General features: G+C 45.0%; 1 protein-coding gene and 1 pseudogene across 1 annotated transcript; one reads left to right on the top strand and one right to left on the bottom strand.

Moving 5' to 3' along the window:
• Positions 1-17,636, top strand: part of LOC120435272 — a 116,804-nt pseudogene that overhangs the window by 24,178 nt on the left and 74,990 nt on the right.
• LOC120438049 (protein transport protein SEC31-like) lies at positions 6,146-10,475 on the bottom strand. Its single transcript, XM_039608506.1, has 2 exons — positions 10,342-10,475; positions 6,146-7,507 (listed from the first exon to the last, which is right to left on the bottom strand). The coding sequence occupies exon 2, from the start codon at positions 7,495-7,497 to the stop codon at positions 6,430-6,432; it is 1,068 nt and encodes a 355-aa protein (XP_039464440.1). The 5' UTR covers positions 7,498-7,507; positions 10,342-10,475; the 3' UTR covers positions 6,146-6,429.

Genomic DNA, 17,636 nt, shown 5'->3' with positions numbered 1-17,636 from the left:
AACAGTCTAGGATGACACCAAGTCTCTAAACCTGAGGTGAAGGGAAGACTGGAGTTTTCAATAGTGAGTGAGAAATGGTTTGCCTTCAGTAGGTTGGATTTAGTGTCAATAAGGAGGATTTCAGGTTTATCCTGAATAAGCTTGAGAAAATTAGAGCTGAACCAGGATTTTAATTCAGATTCTGTAAGGAAAGAAGTTGGGAGGAGGAATCAGGCCTGCAGGAGAGATATAACTGGGTGTCATCAGCAAAACAGTGAAAATGAAGATCAAATTTGTGGAAAATGGTACCAAGAGGAAGGATGTATATTATAAAGAGAAGAGGGCCTAAGACTGAATCTTGAGGTACACCAGTAGTGACTGGGAAAAGAGAGCAGAATGATTTCAGTTGAATAAATTGGGAGCGGTCAAGGAGATATGATTGGAATCAAGTGAGAGCTGTGTCGGAGATACCTAGATGGGAAAGTCTGATTAGAAGGATGGAGTGGAATAGAATAGAATAGAATAGAATAGAATAGAATAAACCTTTATTATCCCACGGATGAGAAATTTCGGTGTTACAAAGCTCTTACAGCAAGGGAAAATAAAATATAAAAGGAAGACACAGGGTGATTCTATAAACATAAGCAAACAAAGTTTGTATATACAGGTATATACAGGTAACAAAGTACAGAATATGTACAGAAAAATTGAAAAAGTTGTATTGAGATATGTATAAAATGTACAGTAAACTAACAAGTGGTGAGTAAGATGACCAAAAGACTGTTAACCCGCATTATATAGTCTGACAACTGCTGGTAAGAATGACCTGAGGTAGCGCTCCTTCCAACAATGTGGGTGTAAAGTCTACTGCTGAATGAGCTGCTCAGTGCTTGTACAGTCTCATGCAGGGGTGGGAGGTGTTGTCCATGATGGATGTTAGCTTAGACAACATTCTCTCCTCCCCAACCTGCTCGATTGACTTCAGCACCAGGACAGAGCTGGCCCTCCCGACCAGTTTGTTGAGTTTCCCCTGTCCCTCTCTGCCATTCCACTACTCCAGCAGACCACAGCATAGAAAATAGCAGTCACGACCACAGTGTCATAAAATGTCCTTAGGGTGTCCTGTTAACCCCAAAGGATCTTAGCTGCCATAGCAGGTGGAGACGACTTAGACCCTTTTTGTAAAGTGCATTTCTGTTTGTGGACCAGTCCAGTTTGTTATTGAGACCCAGGTATTTGTACTCCTCCACCCTTTCAGTGTCCAAACCCTGGGGGTGGCTTCTTGCTGAAGTCAATCACCCGCTCCTTCATCTTGCTGGCATTGATGCAAAGATGGTTCTGTTTGCACCAGCTGACTAAGTCCTTGATGACCCCCTGTATTCCAGTTCGTTTCACTCCGACACCCAACCCACAATGGCAGTGTTGTCTGAGAACTTCTGGAGATGGCAAATGTCAGTGGTATAACTGAAGTCCACGGTGTACAAGGTGAAGAAGAAAGGGCGAGTACTGTTCCTTGTGGGGCCCCGTGCTACAGACTACCACCTCAGATAAACAGTCCCAAAGCCTCATATACTGGGATCTCCTGGTGAGGTAGTCAATAATCCACAAGGACAGCTGATGGTCTACTCCCGCTTCCTGCATCTTCTTCCTTAGCACTGAGGGTTGAATTGTATTGAAGGCACTGGAGAAATCAAAAAACTTGACTCTCACAGTGCACTTGGTGCTCTCCAGATGAGAGAAGGCCCGATGCAGCAGGTAGGTGACAGCATCATCCACCCCGATGTCCGGCTGGTAGGCAAACTGCAGCGGGTCTAGATCTCTTCCGACTAGGGGCGAAGGTGATGTAGTATGATCCTCTCCATGGTCTTCATCAGATGTGAAGTCAGGGCAATGGGTCACTGGTTTGGCTCCTTGGGGTGCGTTGTCTTTCAGACTGGCACCAAGCAGGAGGTCTTCCACAGAGACTGAGGTTAAAGATGTATGTGATAACCTCACAGAGTTGATCTGCACAGTCCCTCAAAAGTCTGGAGCTGATTCCATCCAGACCCGTGGCCTTCCTGGTTTTCATCTTCCTCAGCTGACTTCGCACCTGGTCAGTTGTAATGGAGAGGAGTAGGGTGTGGGTGGATGGCTCCTGATGACTGGCTTGGAGGAGGAGGCAGTAGAGTCGTTGAAGGAAAAGGGGTCAGGTGAGGTGTATTTGATGTCCCGGTGCTATGGGGGTTGCAGAGAAGTGTGAAGGAGGTGTGAAGAGCGGAAAAACCAGTTGAAAAACTGGTGGATGGGGAGGAAAGGCTACTGAATCAAACCTGTTAAAAACTGGTTCAATCTGTTAGCCCAAACCTGGTCTCCAGACTCTGGACCCCTTCTGCTCACAGTGCTCCATCCAGTGATGGTGTTCAGTCCTCTCCACACACCTCTGGTGTTCCTCTGCTGGAGCTGCTCCTCCAGCTTCCTCCTGTAGCTTTCCTTTCCCCCTTCTTATCTCTCTCCATAGCTCCTTCTGGACTTCCCTCATTTCCTCTCTGTTTCCAGATCTGAAAGCCCTCCTTTTCTGCTCCAGCAGATCTGGAGTCCGCCGTGGCTTGTTGTTGGAGTAACACCGTGCTTGTGAGTGAGTGATAATAGTACCTTAATAGTTTTAACATGAAATATTCAAATACAAATATATGGTCCACTGTTTGTGTGACAGAGGCAGAAATTTCCCTTTATGCATGTGGAGAAATCTGCAGTTAAGTCACAACATAAACAGGTTTCAGGTGGCATTAAAACACATGAAAACAACACTGCATTCACTCAGAAGTCAGAGGTCATGTACAGTAACCACACTGACACAAAAAGGAGAAAACAGCTGGCAGCAAAGGCAGGAGGTGTCCTTTCCAGCTAAACAGAGGAGGAATATAAAGATAATGAAGGTCACAGTTTGAATCAGTCATATTTCCTTTAATACTGTGGTGTACTGACAGATCCAGGATCAGTCCAAATCATCAGCAGTTTTATCCACTTTTGGGTTGATGGAACTGTTCCTTTATCAGTGTCTAACAGTATGTGTATGTGAGCCATGCAATGTCCATGTGTGCATGCTGAAAGAGACTGTGCTGGTCTGACTCACCTCCTCCTTTCAGGGTGGAGCCTGCAGGAGTCCGATGGTTGAGACCAGGTCTGAGGAAGTGTAAGTGTGTTTTAATGTGATTCATGAAAACAAAGCAGTACACATTCAACCATCTTCAAACTGTCACATCACTCATTCACATCTCTGATGTCAGGAGTCATCATCAAAGTGTCAATCAATGAACAGATGATCGATCAATAACTGCAGCTGGATTGTGTTTGTTCTTTCCATCAGATTCCTGTCAACTCACAATTGACACAAACACAGTACACACAAACCTTCAACTGTCTGACAACAACAGGAAGGTCAAACATGTGGAGGATGTTCAGTCATATCCTGATCATCCAGACAGATTTGATTTTTTTATCAGCTGCTGTGTAGAAATGGTCTGACTGGTCGCTGTTACTGGGAGGTCGAGTGGAGAGGAAACATTCATGTATCAGTGAGTTCCAGAGGAATCGGAAGGAAAGGAGACAGTGATGACTGTGTGTTTGGACGGAATGATCAGTCCTGGTGTCTGTACTGCACTAATAATGGTCCTCGTTCTGTCAGGCACAATAAAAGATACACATCCATCCCCTCCTCCTCCTCCTTCTCCTCCTCTGTCTCTAACAGAGTAGCAGTGTATGTGGACTGTCCTGCTGGCACTCTGTCCTTCTACAGAGTCTCCTCTGACACTCTGATCCACCTCCACACCTTCAACACCACATTCACTGAAACTCTTTATCCTGGATTTAGAATCAGTTCTGCTTCCTCAGTGTCCCTGTGCTGAGTGGAGTGTAAAGAGTGTCCTCTTGTTAGAGAAACACTGACTGTTGAACAGATAGTTCAGTCTGTACATGTCTGTCTCTTTCACTCAGAAACAAGTTTTTCAGATTCAATCAGTTGATGTTTGAAACTGTTCTAAATTATTCCTTGTAAACTTCTTCCTCTTCAGTCCTTTAAAGATGGAAGCTCCCATTATTCCAGGATCCACATGTTGTTTTTCTGTCTTTTTCCACTCAAAGCTTCACAGTGAATATCAGTTTCATTCATTGTTGGAAGCTCATCATTTGAAAATGTTTCGGCCATATAAGCTGAAGTGTTGGCTCAATATTGCTAATGCCATTATAACCATAAAATGATTGTATTGAGGTACCATAATGGATGTTGCTATATAATAAATAACAACAGCTTTAATCATTTGAAACTAGTCTTGTCTTTGTCAGGCACATTGTGAACAAGAATGTGGTGCAGGATGTTGGTAACAGCTTGGTTAGTAATTGGTTGGTTAGTTAATATTCTTAGAAACGTGTGTATAGCACTGCATATGTTGTCTCTCACTTTTTTTTATTTTTTTATTTTTATGAAACATGAAAACTGTCAGCTGTTTCAGCTGCTCAATAATTCCGTGTGATGCACATTTATACTTATGTCTAAAATGAAATCTGGGCAGTGTTTCGGGTCGTCTAAGGAGCTACCGGAGAATCTCATCGATGCCACATAGGAGCTCATCGACCTGTGGCTGGAAAGCCAGGATGACAAATCCCAGCGCGCTATAGAGAGGCGGCTACAGCGTCTGGTGACCGGTCTCCCATGGCTTCTGGGCTCGCTATATCCGTGGGAGCAGGAATTTCTCCTTTTGGATCTTGGACTTCATCCCCCGTCTGCATTCACTTTCGAGCAGCCAGATGCGGCAAGTGAGCGGGATACTTTGGCTTCCCCAGATTCCGGGACTTTGTTTTCTGGGGCTATTCAGAGTGGGATGAACCTACCTTCGTGGTAACGGACCCGTCCCAAGTGGGTGCCTATAAACCTTCTGCTAAACCAAAAGACTGTGCCTCTGCCACTCCATCCGAGCCGGGACTTTATTGCCACTCTCCAGCTCAGTTTTTTGTTCAGCCGTTAGCTCCCCAGTTTGTAGCACAGCCATTAGCCTCCCCAAGAGCGCTATTACCTGTTCAGCCACCATTTCAGTCAGTCACTCAGCTACCATCACCACTAGCATCACTGCAACCCATATTTCTGTCCATGACTCAGTCAGTAGCTCAGTTAATGGCTGAGTCACGATCTTCACTCGCCCCTCTACAGGAAGCTATATCCATACACCCCTTAAAGGACTGTTTATCCACCGCTGTTTCTGAGCAGGGAGACAAACTGTTTCACAATGGACCTGTGTAGTTGCCACAATGGAGAGTAATTCTTCAGATTAGCAATAGGTGGATCTCAGCTTCCCAATTCCAATTAAAGTCAAAAACACAAAAATTACAGGAGAGGAACAAAGTTCTATGCCAGCTGTTTTATTGAACAGTGTAGCTCAGCAAAACAGAAGGAAAAGCAAAGCTCCCCTAGGGTGTTCGCAGTAAGCGCGTGCAGGTAGGGACCGACCCCACGGACAGACAGCAGAAAAAAAGCCCAGAGGGCTGTCCCGGCCCCCTTTAAAGGTACCAGTAGTCCCACCTCCTGCTGCTGAGTAACTTTCCCACGCACCCAGGAGCAGCAGGTGCAGGGTCAAATGCCGGCCAGAGTTCACACCTGGCACTGGCTGAGCGCCCGGTCCAAAGTGACACCCTAGGTTAACCCTTTGCTTTACCCTCTGACAATAGGTCACAACATGGTCAAAGGTCACACATTAGTACAGCAAATAGCATAGTTTATAAAAGATAATTATGATATTAATGTGAATAATACTTGGCCTAACTACATCAAATATATGAGTTAAATGCATAACATAAAAATAAAACACTCCAGTGTAGGTTTATAGTGTGTGTGTGTGTGTGTGTGTGTGTGTGTGTCGCGTGCCTAAAACCCCACATGAAAGTTAGAATATATATATTCAGATAGATATATAAGTACAAAAATCCATCATGTTAGATTTATAGGTATACATGTCATACAAAAATCCACTACATTCCCCCCTGTGGTACCTGGAGGTACCACCTAAAAACCCCATAATATGAAAAAACAAAAATGGTGAGTATCTAACTACGGCGTGTGCTGTTTTTTTTGCTAACATACTTTAAAGCAAGCTCCTTACATAGTTTAATGAGTAGACAAGATAATCAACAGCAGCAGGTGCTAAGCAAAGGCGACATGAAACACACAAAATCCAACCTGCCATGGCCATAGTATTGTTCATCCACAATTGCAGAGCACCTTGCATAACACACTGTGATTGTCATCAATTATGATAGAATTCAAAATAAGAAAGATCAACTAATAGATATATGTTAACTGCTAATTAAGGCATAGGATGTATAAGTAAGACACATGAAATGAATATATATTTTAGGTTACATATTATGCATAATCACAGTATATGGCATCATTCAAGCCAGACTTTCAGTCCTTTCATGGCCTTACTCCCCACCCACTGATTGGCGTGCAGGAGCACTTTCTCCACCAACTCCCTTATTAGCCATGAGTTGGTCATTGACCACCTGAAGCCTGACATTTTCAGCAGTGAGTCTCTGGATCTCTTTACTCTGGGCTCCAATGGTGTGAAGGGCTTCAGACAACTTGCGAGTGATGAAGTTGGAATGATCTTCCTGACCTTTCACTTGCTTTTGTAGTTCAGCCACCTCTCGCATCAGATCAGCATTCCTCTCAGTGTAGCGGGCATTCTCAACTCTCACCTCACCCAACTCGTGGATGCTCCTCTCCCAAGCCCGCTCCCACGCATCGTTTTGGCGAATGAGATGATGGGCATAGTGCTCTGTGGTCTGCAGGGCGGTTGCATACATCTGCTTGCGTTGAGCATACTGACAGCGGGCATTGTAATTATTTCTTTTCCTTTTGATCTCCTGGGCCCAGCTTGGAGGCAGCTTTCGAATTTCTCTTTGGAATTCAGGCTTGGGGAGTTGCATAAGGTGTTCTTGCACAGTGGAATCAGCAACATCTCCCCACGCTGTCACTGTAGACTCAGCTGCACTTCCCTGGACAGGGGTGTTAGAACGTGTAGACCCTTCATCATGTCCGGAATGCTCATAGGTCATGCTGGCAGTGGACACGGGGCTTAGTGACAGAAGGTCGACGATCGGAGGTCTGTATGGGCTCTGAGAGTGGCTTGGCCCCGGTCTGGGTGACTTCTGAGACTCTGGAATTGGCGTTAAGGCCCTGGGAGTAGGTGGTGTTGAGGATCCAGAATAGACAGGAGACTGTGGTGGTGTCATCGGTGATCTAGGCGCGCGTGGCTCTGGAACTAGGGTCCAGAGAGGTGCCCTCTGTGGCTCTGGCTGCCCCCCCTGGGCGGATGCAGGATGAATGGATGCCAACCGCTGAAGCCAAAACTTCCCCACTTTGACGTCGGGCGGGACCTCTGGCTGGTTGGCTGCGGATGGGCGCCACAAGGGTCTCTCCAGTGACTGACTGGTCCCAGGCCTAGTAGGGCTGTCTGAATACTCTATCTTCACTCCTGATTCTGCCATTACTGTTTATCTATGTAACATAAAGCACAAAATTAGACACGTCCCACACATAAATGTTCTCGTCCCAGTTACTATACTCTTTTTTTTTAACTAATCAGTATTCATTGATTACATACTTTTTATTTTTTACTCTTTTTTTTCTTTTAACTTTTAACTTTTTACTTAATTTCTTTAATTTTTACTACGGTGTCACTCTGGAAGGGGTGAAGAAATCACAACCCACACCTTGTGCAGGGATGTTAGAGGGAACCCCATAAGGCGGTTCCTCAACTGGACCATTTTCATCTACGCATCCACTCCCCATAGCAATATAAGCTAACAAGTCATCAAATGATTCATAATGAGACATATCAGCATAATCTGGTCCTTGCTGAGGCTCCTGAGGAGACGATTCCACTGCTACTGTGAAATCCACACTTTGGTCTATCCGGACAGGAAACTGCGTCACTGCCTTCAAGGTCTTGGCGATCAGTATCTTAATCAAAGGAAACACACAACAGGTTAGCAACATAAGTATTAATAGGATTATGCCTATGGCTATGCCTATCGACTTAAGTAACTGAAGAAGTGATAAACTCTGAAACCACTTCCATACAGAGTAAGACGAGGAATTCCAATTAGAGTGTTTAACATGGTCATTTCTTATCCTTTTTAGGTTTTCCAAGACCTTTGTAATGTTTCCCGCCTCCCCTGTGTGCATGGGAATGGCTGTACAGCAATCATCCCCAAATCTATCACAAACACCCTGCTCCTCGGCTAGCATAGTTTCAATCAAAAGCCTGTTTTGCAGTGTCATTAATGATGTGGCATGTAATTGCTCACTAACTGCCTGGAGGGCTGCAATAGTCCAATTCAAAAATCTTTGTTGGTTATACCATAAATAATTTATCCACCTTGAATTTTTGGCTATGTATTCAGCATTTACAATCGTGCCAGCAATAGGTATAGACCCTGCTACTTGGCCGGACACAATCCACGCCTCCTCTATAGCCTGATGTTCAGCTGGAACTCCTTTAACCATGCGGTCGGCTGTAACGTAAATGTCTGCATGTTCTTCCCAAGGGAATTGTGAAGCTGCTTTGGCGTCTTTTTAATCCTTTTAGAACTCCATTTTCTTCTTTGTCTGCAAAATGAATCACATATAGATTTGACCCGTTAACATGACTGGGGCACAAATGCCTTTCCAATTTGGCACTAGAACAGATCTAATTCGTCTGTCTTCTTCACACATCCAAAACACATCTGCTAATGGATAGGTGCCATTTGTTAAACTATAGACATGCAACCACTGGGCATAGGACTTATTATGCCCTACAATATATACATCTGGTCCTGATCCTCCTGCTCCACTAACAACTCTAGCACATTGTATTTTAGCTCGACTAGTGGTGTTACATACTTTCATGCTCCAAGTTTGTTTACTACGAGGAAAAAGATAATTATGGTATTCACATTGAATTAATTGGTTGGCCATTTCTACAGTGTCATTCCACAGGATGCTCTCATGTTCTAATCCTGACGCTAAGCAGAATGGGAACACCGTGTTTACTGCTACATGAACTACTGGCGGTATCTGATATTGTTTAGTGTCGCCCAACCGCAGAGGGCATCCTCCTAACTTTTCCTCCACACACTTGCCTTTACGCTTAAAACCTTTAGGGGGTTGCTTCCTTCTACAGTATGGTTCCAGTGTATGGGCCTTCCATAACACGCAGTGAGCAAAACAATGCCTTCCTGGGGAAACTAAGCATTTCTCCGCTCCTTCAAATGGGATCGGCAATACTTGAGGTATTCTGCGTTTATGGCAAACTATACAATCCTGTTTTTCCACTAGCTTAGCTGAAAATTTCAACCACTGATAAAAAACATTAGATTCTAGGGTTGTCGATTTTAAGCTAGTCAGCGGGGTGAGCTGTTGAGTCACTCCTCGCTTTTGCCTATCACCCACTATCACCCACGGAGATGCTCTCCTTATGGTAATTACCTTCCCATTATGAACATTTACACAATGCCCAGGAGCACATATGACTTGTGATGTCACCATCCCCTCCCCGTCACACCGCATGCTCCTTGCATAAGCTTTTACCTGCAGTCCCCTGAAGTCGGAGACCATGATCAAACCATATTCATCAGATTTTACGTATGTCAGTGTAACTTTCTGCCTCATGGGCAATTTACCTTTTTCTGCTGCTATAACGGCTACAGCTGATAAGCAGTCATGTAACCACTCCTGTTTTTGGTTGCTTTTAACTCCTACAGGTCCCATTATCTTCCCTTCGCTGTATAAACATATTACACCCAACCAAGCTGTGAAAGCTATCAACATAATTTTCAAGTTTATAACATCCCCCCCCCCCTTGGACCTGGTCCACACCAGCCTGACACTCCCTGCCCTGCATCAGATTCCTCTCTACCTGCTTCATTTTCCCTCTGCTACACTTACTGCTCGCCCTCTGTCTCCGCCCACCGATTAAACCCCTTTTCAGTATTAAAATATCCCTACTTGCTAAACCACTCTTTTGAGGATCTATTTTAACTAGGCTTCTGTCTGGACCAGTTAACTCTCAGCTGGTAGAGCCCCCCCCCCTTCACTACACAGGTGCTCCTGGTGGTCGGGAGGGGTCCCCCTGTGGTTTGAGTCACTACAGCTGTGCCTTGCTGCCAGTCTCTGAGATCTCCTGATTCCCTGTGGGGAGGTGGCACCGTCCCCTTCGTGCGGCTGCGATGTCACCCGTGGGGTGGCTTGGCCTGCCCCCTCCTCTGTCTCTCTGTTTTCTTGTGACGCTCCTGGCTCAGGCTGAGGTGCCTTGGTGCAGGAGGACAAATGAAACCATGCCCCCTTACCTGCAACTTTAACAGCTGTTGGAGTTGCTAGGATAACTGTGTACGGGCCTTCCCTTCTAGGTTGGTCCCACCTTCTCTTAATCACTTTCAAGTACACCTGGTCGCCTGGCCGTATGGTCAGCAGATGGTCAGGAATCTCTGCGTCTCGGTCCGCTGTGGCTCCTTTCACCTGTTGAAAGATAACTTTATGTATTCTAGTTAGTTGTCGCAAATAACTTCCCATTTCATTTTCTAATTGCTCTAATGAAGGGCCTTCATAAGGCCCTCGATAGTACGGAAGGGGCATCGGCCTTCCTGTGAGCAACTCGTGAGGACTTAAACACATAGTTCTGTTAGTTTGAGATCTCATACACATGAGAGCCAAAGGCAAAGCTTGCAACCAACTTAGCTTTTCTCCACTGCCTTTTACCACATCTGCTATAATTTTGGTGATTTTCGCCTTAATAATTCCATTCTGCTGTTCCACACTTCCCTGTGACTGAGGATGATACACACACCCAAACTTCTGTTTTATGCCCAACAGTTTCAACATCACTTGTATGACTTGAGAAACAAAGTGTGGCCCGTTATCAGAAGAAATGGTGTCCGGTAACCCAAATCTAGGAAAAACCTCTCTACTCAAGAACTTGGCGACAGACCTATGGTCTGGTGCGCGGGTGGGTGTTGCTTCCACCCACCTACTGAACCTACACACCACAACAAGAACATATCTCATCCCTTCTCGCCTATTCTCCATCCCCATGTCAATAAAATCAATCACTAGATGTCGAAACGGCCCATCCGGGGGTGGGATATGTGCCAGAGGTGCTGAAAAGCTTTTTCTCACATTATTTTTTGCACATATTTCACACTCGTTCAAAATCCTGTTTACTTCTGCTATCAAAAGGGGAGACCACCACACCTCCTGCAACCTCTTAATAACTTCCCTCCTGTGGCAATGATCCACTCCATGCGCTTTCCGTACAGCTATAGGCAATATGGAGGATGGCATGACAAACTGACCCTGCTCGCTTCTCCACAGCCCTTCGTGTGGAGGGCTGGCACTTCTTATTGCACCTCTCCTTTCCCATAACCTTTTTTCTTGAGGATCTACCTCACTCTGAGCCTCAATGAGTGATTGCAGTGTCACCAATGGTGCTTCCTGTGACTCCTGTAACAACAATGGTGCCATTTTGTCTCCTGTAGCTGCCTGCTTAGCTGCTTCATCTGCTAAGTTATTCCCTTTAGCAATCAGGGTGTCTGTCTTCTGATGGGCAGGGCATTTGATTACTGCCACTGCACTGGGAAGCTGCAAAGCTTCTATTAATTGTGCTACAGCTTCTCCATGTATCACTGGTGTGCCATCAGCTCTTTGAAAACCTCTTTGTTTCCAAATGTTAGCACTGACATGACACACTCCATATGCATGTGCTGAATCAGTGTAGACATTAAGCCTTTTACCTGCTGCCAGCTTACAGGCTGCAGTCAAGGCCTTCAATTCTGCTAACTGAGCAGAACACGGCTGATCAACCTTCTGCGTCTGCAATGTGGTGAAACCTGAATTGGCAGGATTAAGCTGAACGATGCCGTACCCCGCATGGCATCCCTTTTCATCTCTAAAACAGGACCCATCAACAAACAATGTTAAATCAGCTGTAATAGGTTCATTAAACAAATCTTCTCATGCTCGCATAAATTTATCAGTTTGTTGCAGACAATCATGGGGAATCCCCTCATCAGGTAGCATCATTCTAGAGGCTGGATTGACAGTATTACACCTTTGAATAGTTAACTCTGGAGCGGACAGAATTACCTCATATCCAGTCCGCCTAGCCTGAGTGATAACAAATCTCGGGCTAGAGAGCAACGCATGCAGCTGATGTGATGTGTATAAGATGACAGGATGACCCATAGTTAAAGAGGCTGCTTTCTGAAAAGCAAATGCTGCTGCTGCCAACCCCTGATAACAGGGTGGAAGGCCAGCCTCAATGTTATCCAGCTTTGTGCTGTAATAGGCTAAAGGTTGCTTCCCTATAGGTGTATCTTGCATCAATACAGAATTAGCATAGCTTCCTCTGTTGGCTACATACGGGTGAAAAGGTTTTGAATAATCTGGATTACCCAGTGCTGGGGCAGACTGCATGTCCCCCTTCAGTGCCTCAAAGGCCGCAGCTGCTTCTTCCGTCCACTGCAGCTCAGATCTGCAGTTATTTTGTCCTGCAGCCCTTATCAGGGCTCGCAGGGGAGCTGTTTTAAATGCATAGTCACAAATCCAAGGCCAACTGTATCCCGCCATGCCCAGAAAGCAAAGCATTTGCCCCACCGTTTGCAGTTTAGGGCTTTGACCACAGCTTCTATTTGAGATGGAGCAATTAGTTTTTCTCTCTCTCTCAGCTGTCTTCCTAAATATTCCACTGATTGTTGGCAAAACTGAATTTTATCTTTACTCACTTTGTGTCCTCCCTCCGCCAGTACGGATAAGACAGCAATAGAATCTCTCTCACACTGCTCCTTAGTTGGACTACAGATCAACAGATCATCAGCGTACTGCAAAACGACACTTGGGACACTTAGGTGTTGCAAATCTTGGGCTAAAACCGATTAAAAATACTAGGGCTCTGAGTGAACCCTTGTGGAAGACGTGTGTATACATACTGCTGATTCTGGTATGTGAAGGCAAAAGATACTGTGAGTCAGAGTGCAATGGGATGCTGAAAAAAGCTGAACACAAATCAATTACTGTATACCACCATGTGTCAGGTGGAATGTTGGAAAGCAATGTGTGGGGGTCGGGAACAACTGGTGTTTCAGATTCTACTATAGCGTTAATAGCTCTGAGATCATGCACCAATCTGTAATCTTTAGAATTTGGCTTCTGAATTGGACAGATAGGTGTGTTACATGGGCTGGTTGCTTTAATTAATACACCAGCCTTTTCCAACCCCTCAATTATAGGTTTGATACCTTCAATGGCATGTGGCTTGAGTGGATATTGCTTAATGTATGGCAACTTAATTTCAGGCTTCAGTTTTACTTTTACTGGTTGAGCTGACTTTACTTTCCCCACATCAGTCTTGCTTATTGACCACAACTGAGCAGGTACCTGCTTCAGCAGGTGTTCATGTTCTGAAGACAAAGGCATTAGAGTAACAGGCCTTTCATTTAGCGTTACTTTAGTTGCAACACTCTCATCACTATTTTTCATGGAGATTCTGACAAACTGTCTATCTTTGGATAGATGGATCAATTTATTCTCTGTAGGCTCCCCCTCTGGTACCTGCAGAGCCTGCTTTATCATAGGCCCCAACTCATGAGATTCATGTCCCTGAGCAATCAAAAGAGTGATATGCGGCACAGAGTTTTGCACTTGAAACCAGTCTTTTAATTCATCAGGGAGGGTTACTGCTGCTGCCGCTCCTTGTGGGCCAATGTAAATGTCTTCACTAGTTATGAGGAATGGCTTTTTATTAAGCAGTTCATCCCAGCAGGCTTCATAATCCTTAAAGCGGTGATTTCCGTCGAAGAGCAATGTGCAATGTAACGGCAGCGGACTTCCTCCACTTCACCCATCTGTGTCTGCACCCAGATCTTCCACTTTGTCCATTCCTGCTTCAGCATGGATTCTTCAGGTGTTAGCTGCAGCCAATAGACTAGAGGCCGCATCAGACGTTCAACCTCTTTTTCAGTTTGAGTTGGCATCATTCTATGTATTTCTTCCTGTGGAAAATCCACATACAGTCCATCAGGGTGCACATTATTTTTGCTTTTAGAGGGCACAAAATATCTCTTCCCATAAGATTGATTGGGGTGTCGGCTGAATACAACAAAGGTGCAACAATTGATTTTCCTGATACCATCATTGGAACTGGCTGGGTGAGGGGTATCACTTGTGTTTTTCCAGAGAAGCCTACTGTCTTAACTGATGCTGTAGAGAGGGGGAGCCCAGCACCTTCAGTTCCAATACATGAATAGGTCGCACCTGTGTCCACCATAAATGAATATTCGTGTCCCTGTATTTCTACAGGTATGATGGGCTCATTTGATGAATTTAATGACACCACAGGTAGCTCCATCTCCCCCTCAGGCTCCTCCGGACACCCCTATAACCAGTTTGCTGAGGGCCCTGTCCAAGGATTAACAGGGCAGTCCCGTTGCAAATGTCCAGGTTGGTTACAGCTCCAACATATGATGTCTCCTTTAGGCACATTGCTCTGCTGCGGGTTAGGCTGGGTGAGCCTAAATGTTGGTAATTGTCCTCCTCTCCCTCGTCCTCTCCTTATCAATCCTCCTCTCATCGCCTCCCTGCCTCGTCCACGACCCTGTGGGTATGAGTTTTCACCCTGATTTACGTACACATGTATAGCAGGCAGGGCAGGCCCAGTTTGAGCAGGAGAGTTACTGATGTGTGTGTGCTGATGAGGCAGCAGGCTGGAAAACTGTCTGAGCCTGTGGGGAGGCGTGGCATAGTTCTGAGATGGAGTAGCTGCTATCACTGGGGCTTGTGTCTCAGTTAGTGTGGTTATCAGCGGGGCCTGTGTTTTAGTTTTCTCCTTTTTGTTTTTGTCAGCTCTCCCAACTGTAGCTGTGTTAATTTATTAGTCAGGTGTTTATTGGTCTCTTCCTCTCGTTGTTTCTCTTTTCTGTGATAATTCACATGATGTACTATATGCTCCACAAACAGTGGCCAGTCCATCTTACTCAGGCCCACCACTTGCTCTAATTTTTGCTGCACTGGAGCAGGCAATCCCTTTTTCACCATACTTTTGAATAAGGCCTCTGTAGATTTGTTAGCATTCCAGGCGCTTCCCGTCTCATCCTTCCATTTGCGCTGAAAAGCATGCAGCCACTTAGAGGGACACTCCTCATCCTTCAAAACCTCCCCCTCTAAACTAGAGGGGTCTCCATCATCAGGATATTGTTTCCTCAGCGCCTCCCACAACACAGTACGATGCATCCCCATATTTACATCATCCAGCAGATTGCTTTGGCAAACTCAACCCAGTTTAGCATTTTCAAAGATGTTTACTGTTGCGTGCTTGCCGACTACCTTCATTAGGAGGGCTTTAATATTTCCCAAGGCCAGGGTCACTCCAGCTGTACTTTCCTCGAGTGCTGTTATCCATTTGCCCGCCCCTTGTGAAAGGTCAGGCAGTCTCTCAGCCAGTCCCACCATGTCCATGAATGACCACGGCACATATGTTGAGACCCCTCCTTTCTTCATGATAGGGCACATAGGGGCTCCATACCCCTCATCACTCCCCTGCTCCAGCCATGCTGCTTCCGAATCCTTGTGACTTTGGAAATCATGTGGCAGACTGCTTGCTCTGTGCACCATCTTTCCACTCCGCAGCCGCATTCCTCTGTCATCCTCCCTCACATGGCCTTCGTTCTCTCTCCTTTCCACCGGCTGACCCCTGGAAATGGCGTCTTGTAGGCCTGTGATATCTGTCAACAAAGGCTGACTTGAAACAATATCATAAGGTGAGAAACAAGCAGATGCGGCTGCCTCCTTTACTCTGGGAGGATTATCTGTTATTGTTCCCACCAATTCTATTCTCCTGATTGTGGGCCCTGCCTGTCCTGGTACAGGGGCCTCAAAGGTGTGATGCTTCACATGCTTTGTTTTCTCCTGATCCCTTAATCCTTGTGAATGTCTATTTATCAGCTGATCCAGCCGTACAAGTGTCTCTTCTAGCAGAACTGTAGTGTTTAATTCTTTCCGATGTGAAACCTGTTCGCTTTGTTGCTGCATTTCGTGTAGCTTATCTCTTTTGGTTAGGGGGTGCAGCATTTCCTGAGTCTGAGGTGCTGCTGACTCTGCTGCAGTTTTATTCCCAGGTAGAGATGTGGCCTCATTGCGACTCAGCTCTGTCCTATACCAAGGTTCAACTTCATCAGAATAACAGGTGCCAGTGGAGCACTCGCTTTCTTCTCCATCATGTCTCCAATTCTCTCCTCCAACACCATTGCGCTTATCCTTTAGGGTGACAGTGAGTCTTCCTGTTAATTCATAGTCCACATCTTGTGTGCCATCACTAATTACAGCTTGCTCAGAGGACATGTGTCTCAGAGGATACTGCCCGCTTGTGAATGTTGATTTGTGTGTGCGTGTGGTGGAGGCCTCTCTGGCCACAAAGGGGCCGACGGAGACACCTGTGATGACTCAGAAATCTCATTTTTCCCTTTTGATGACACACTTTTGTTTTCCACAAGCTTCTGCCTCAATTTAGCCCCCTCTTGTCTAAACCACCCCAAAACCTCTCGCTCCTTTAATCTTTTATTTTCTTGCTTACGATTTTTTTGGAGGTCAGTGGCCACTTTCTTATGTATGCTTAGCTCCACCTCTTCACAACATGCCATATTAAAGGTACCATTCGGGGGCCACCGATGTGCCCCTGATGTTCTACTATGCCACTTACGCATACATTTTAAAATCCTCCGCCTTTGACTCGGGTGTCGTTTTATCACCCGGTCCTTAGGGCTATAACCTGCCCCACCTTCTTTGCTCTGACTGACTCCCATGTATCACAATCACACACCCGAAAATAAATGTATTTTATTTTATTTATATATTTATAATTTATTGATTTTTCTTTTCTTTTTAAAACACTTCTTTCAACTAAATTTGGATGAGATGTTATGTTTGTGACTTATTAAACCAGCACGCTTATCTATTTTACTACGCTCTCCTCCTCTCGGAATGTCAAGACACAGTCACAAATTTGTTACTTCTTACTTTTTACCCAGCACTCCCAACCGAGCACTGGCTTATTGTTGCTACGGCAACGGCACAGGGAAGTCCCACACAACCCGCCCCACACTGGGCAAGCCCGTTTTTTTAATTTTTGTTTTGAACACCAGATCCTCTTACAGATTTTATTGTAAATACGCGAAACGGTCGCCAGAGCCTCAGGTTGATCAGCTGTGCACTCACCACCCTTTACCAGCTATTTTCCATACACACCATTCCATGCAAATAGGTTAATCAATATCTTTTATTTTTCATTTATTTATTGATTTCATTTAAATCACTTCCTACTAAAGTTCAGTTTGATTAACTTTATGCCATGCCATCCACCACTCGCATTCTGTTACTATTATCTCAGCAATATCTTAAAATTACTTTTAGTCTCAATTATTATTTCTTACTATTTTAGTTATTTGCAAGTAGTAGTGCTTATACTTTCCTTTCTCTTCCCTCCTTTTTTTTTTTTAGAGCTCTATTTTCTATAACCTTACAGTTATTTTATTCTGTTTTTATACCTTGTTATTATTTTTACTCATCTGATTCTATTCGTTCCCTATTTACCGATAAG

This window comes from Oreochromis aureus, linkage group 3 (assembly GCF_013358895.1).
Source record: "Oreochromis aureus strain Israel breed Guangdong linkage group 3, ZZ_aureus, whole genome shotgun sequence".
NCBI classification, from domain to species: Eukaryota; Metazoa; Chordata; class Actinopteri; order Cichliformes; family Cichlidae; genus Oreochromis; species Oreochromis aureus.
Note: the sequence above shows the minus strand (reverse complement) of the source record. Positions and strands in the feature narration are given on the sequence as shown.

Coding starts and splice junctions, on each gene's coding strand:
- LOC120438049 (XM_039608506.1), bottom strand. CDS start 7,497: ATGGCAGAATCAGGAGTGAAGATAGAGTATTCAGACAGCCCTACTAGG.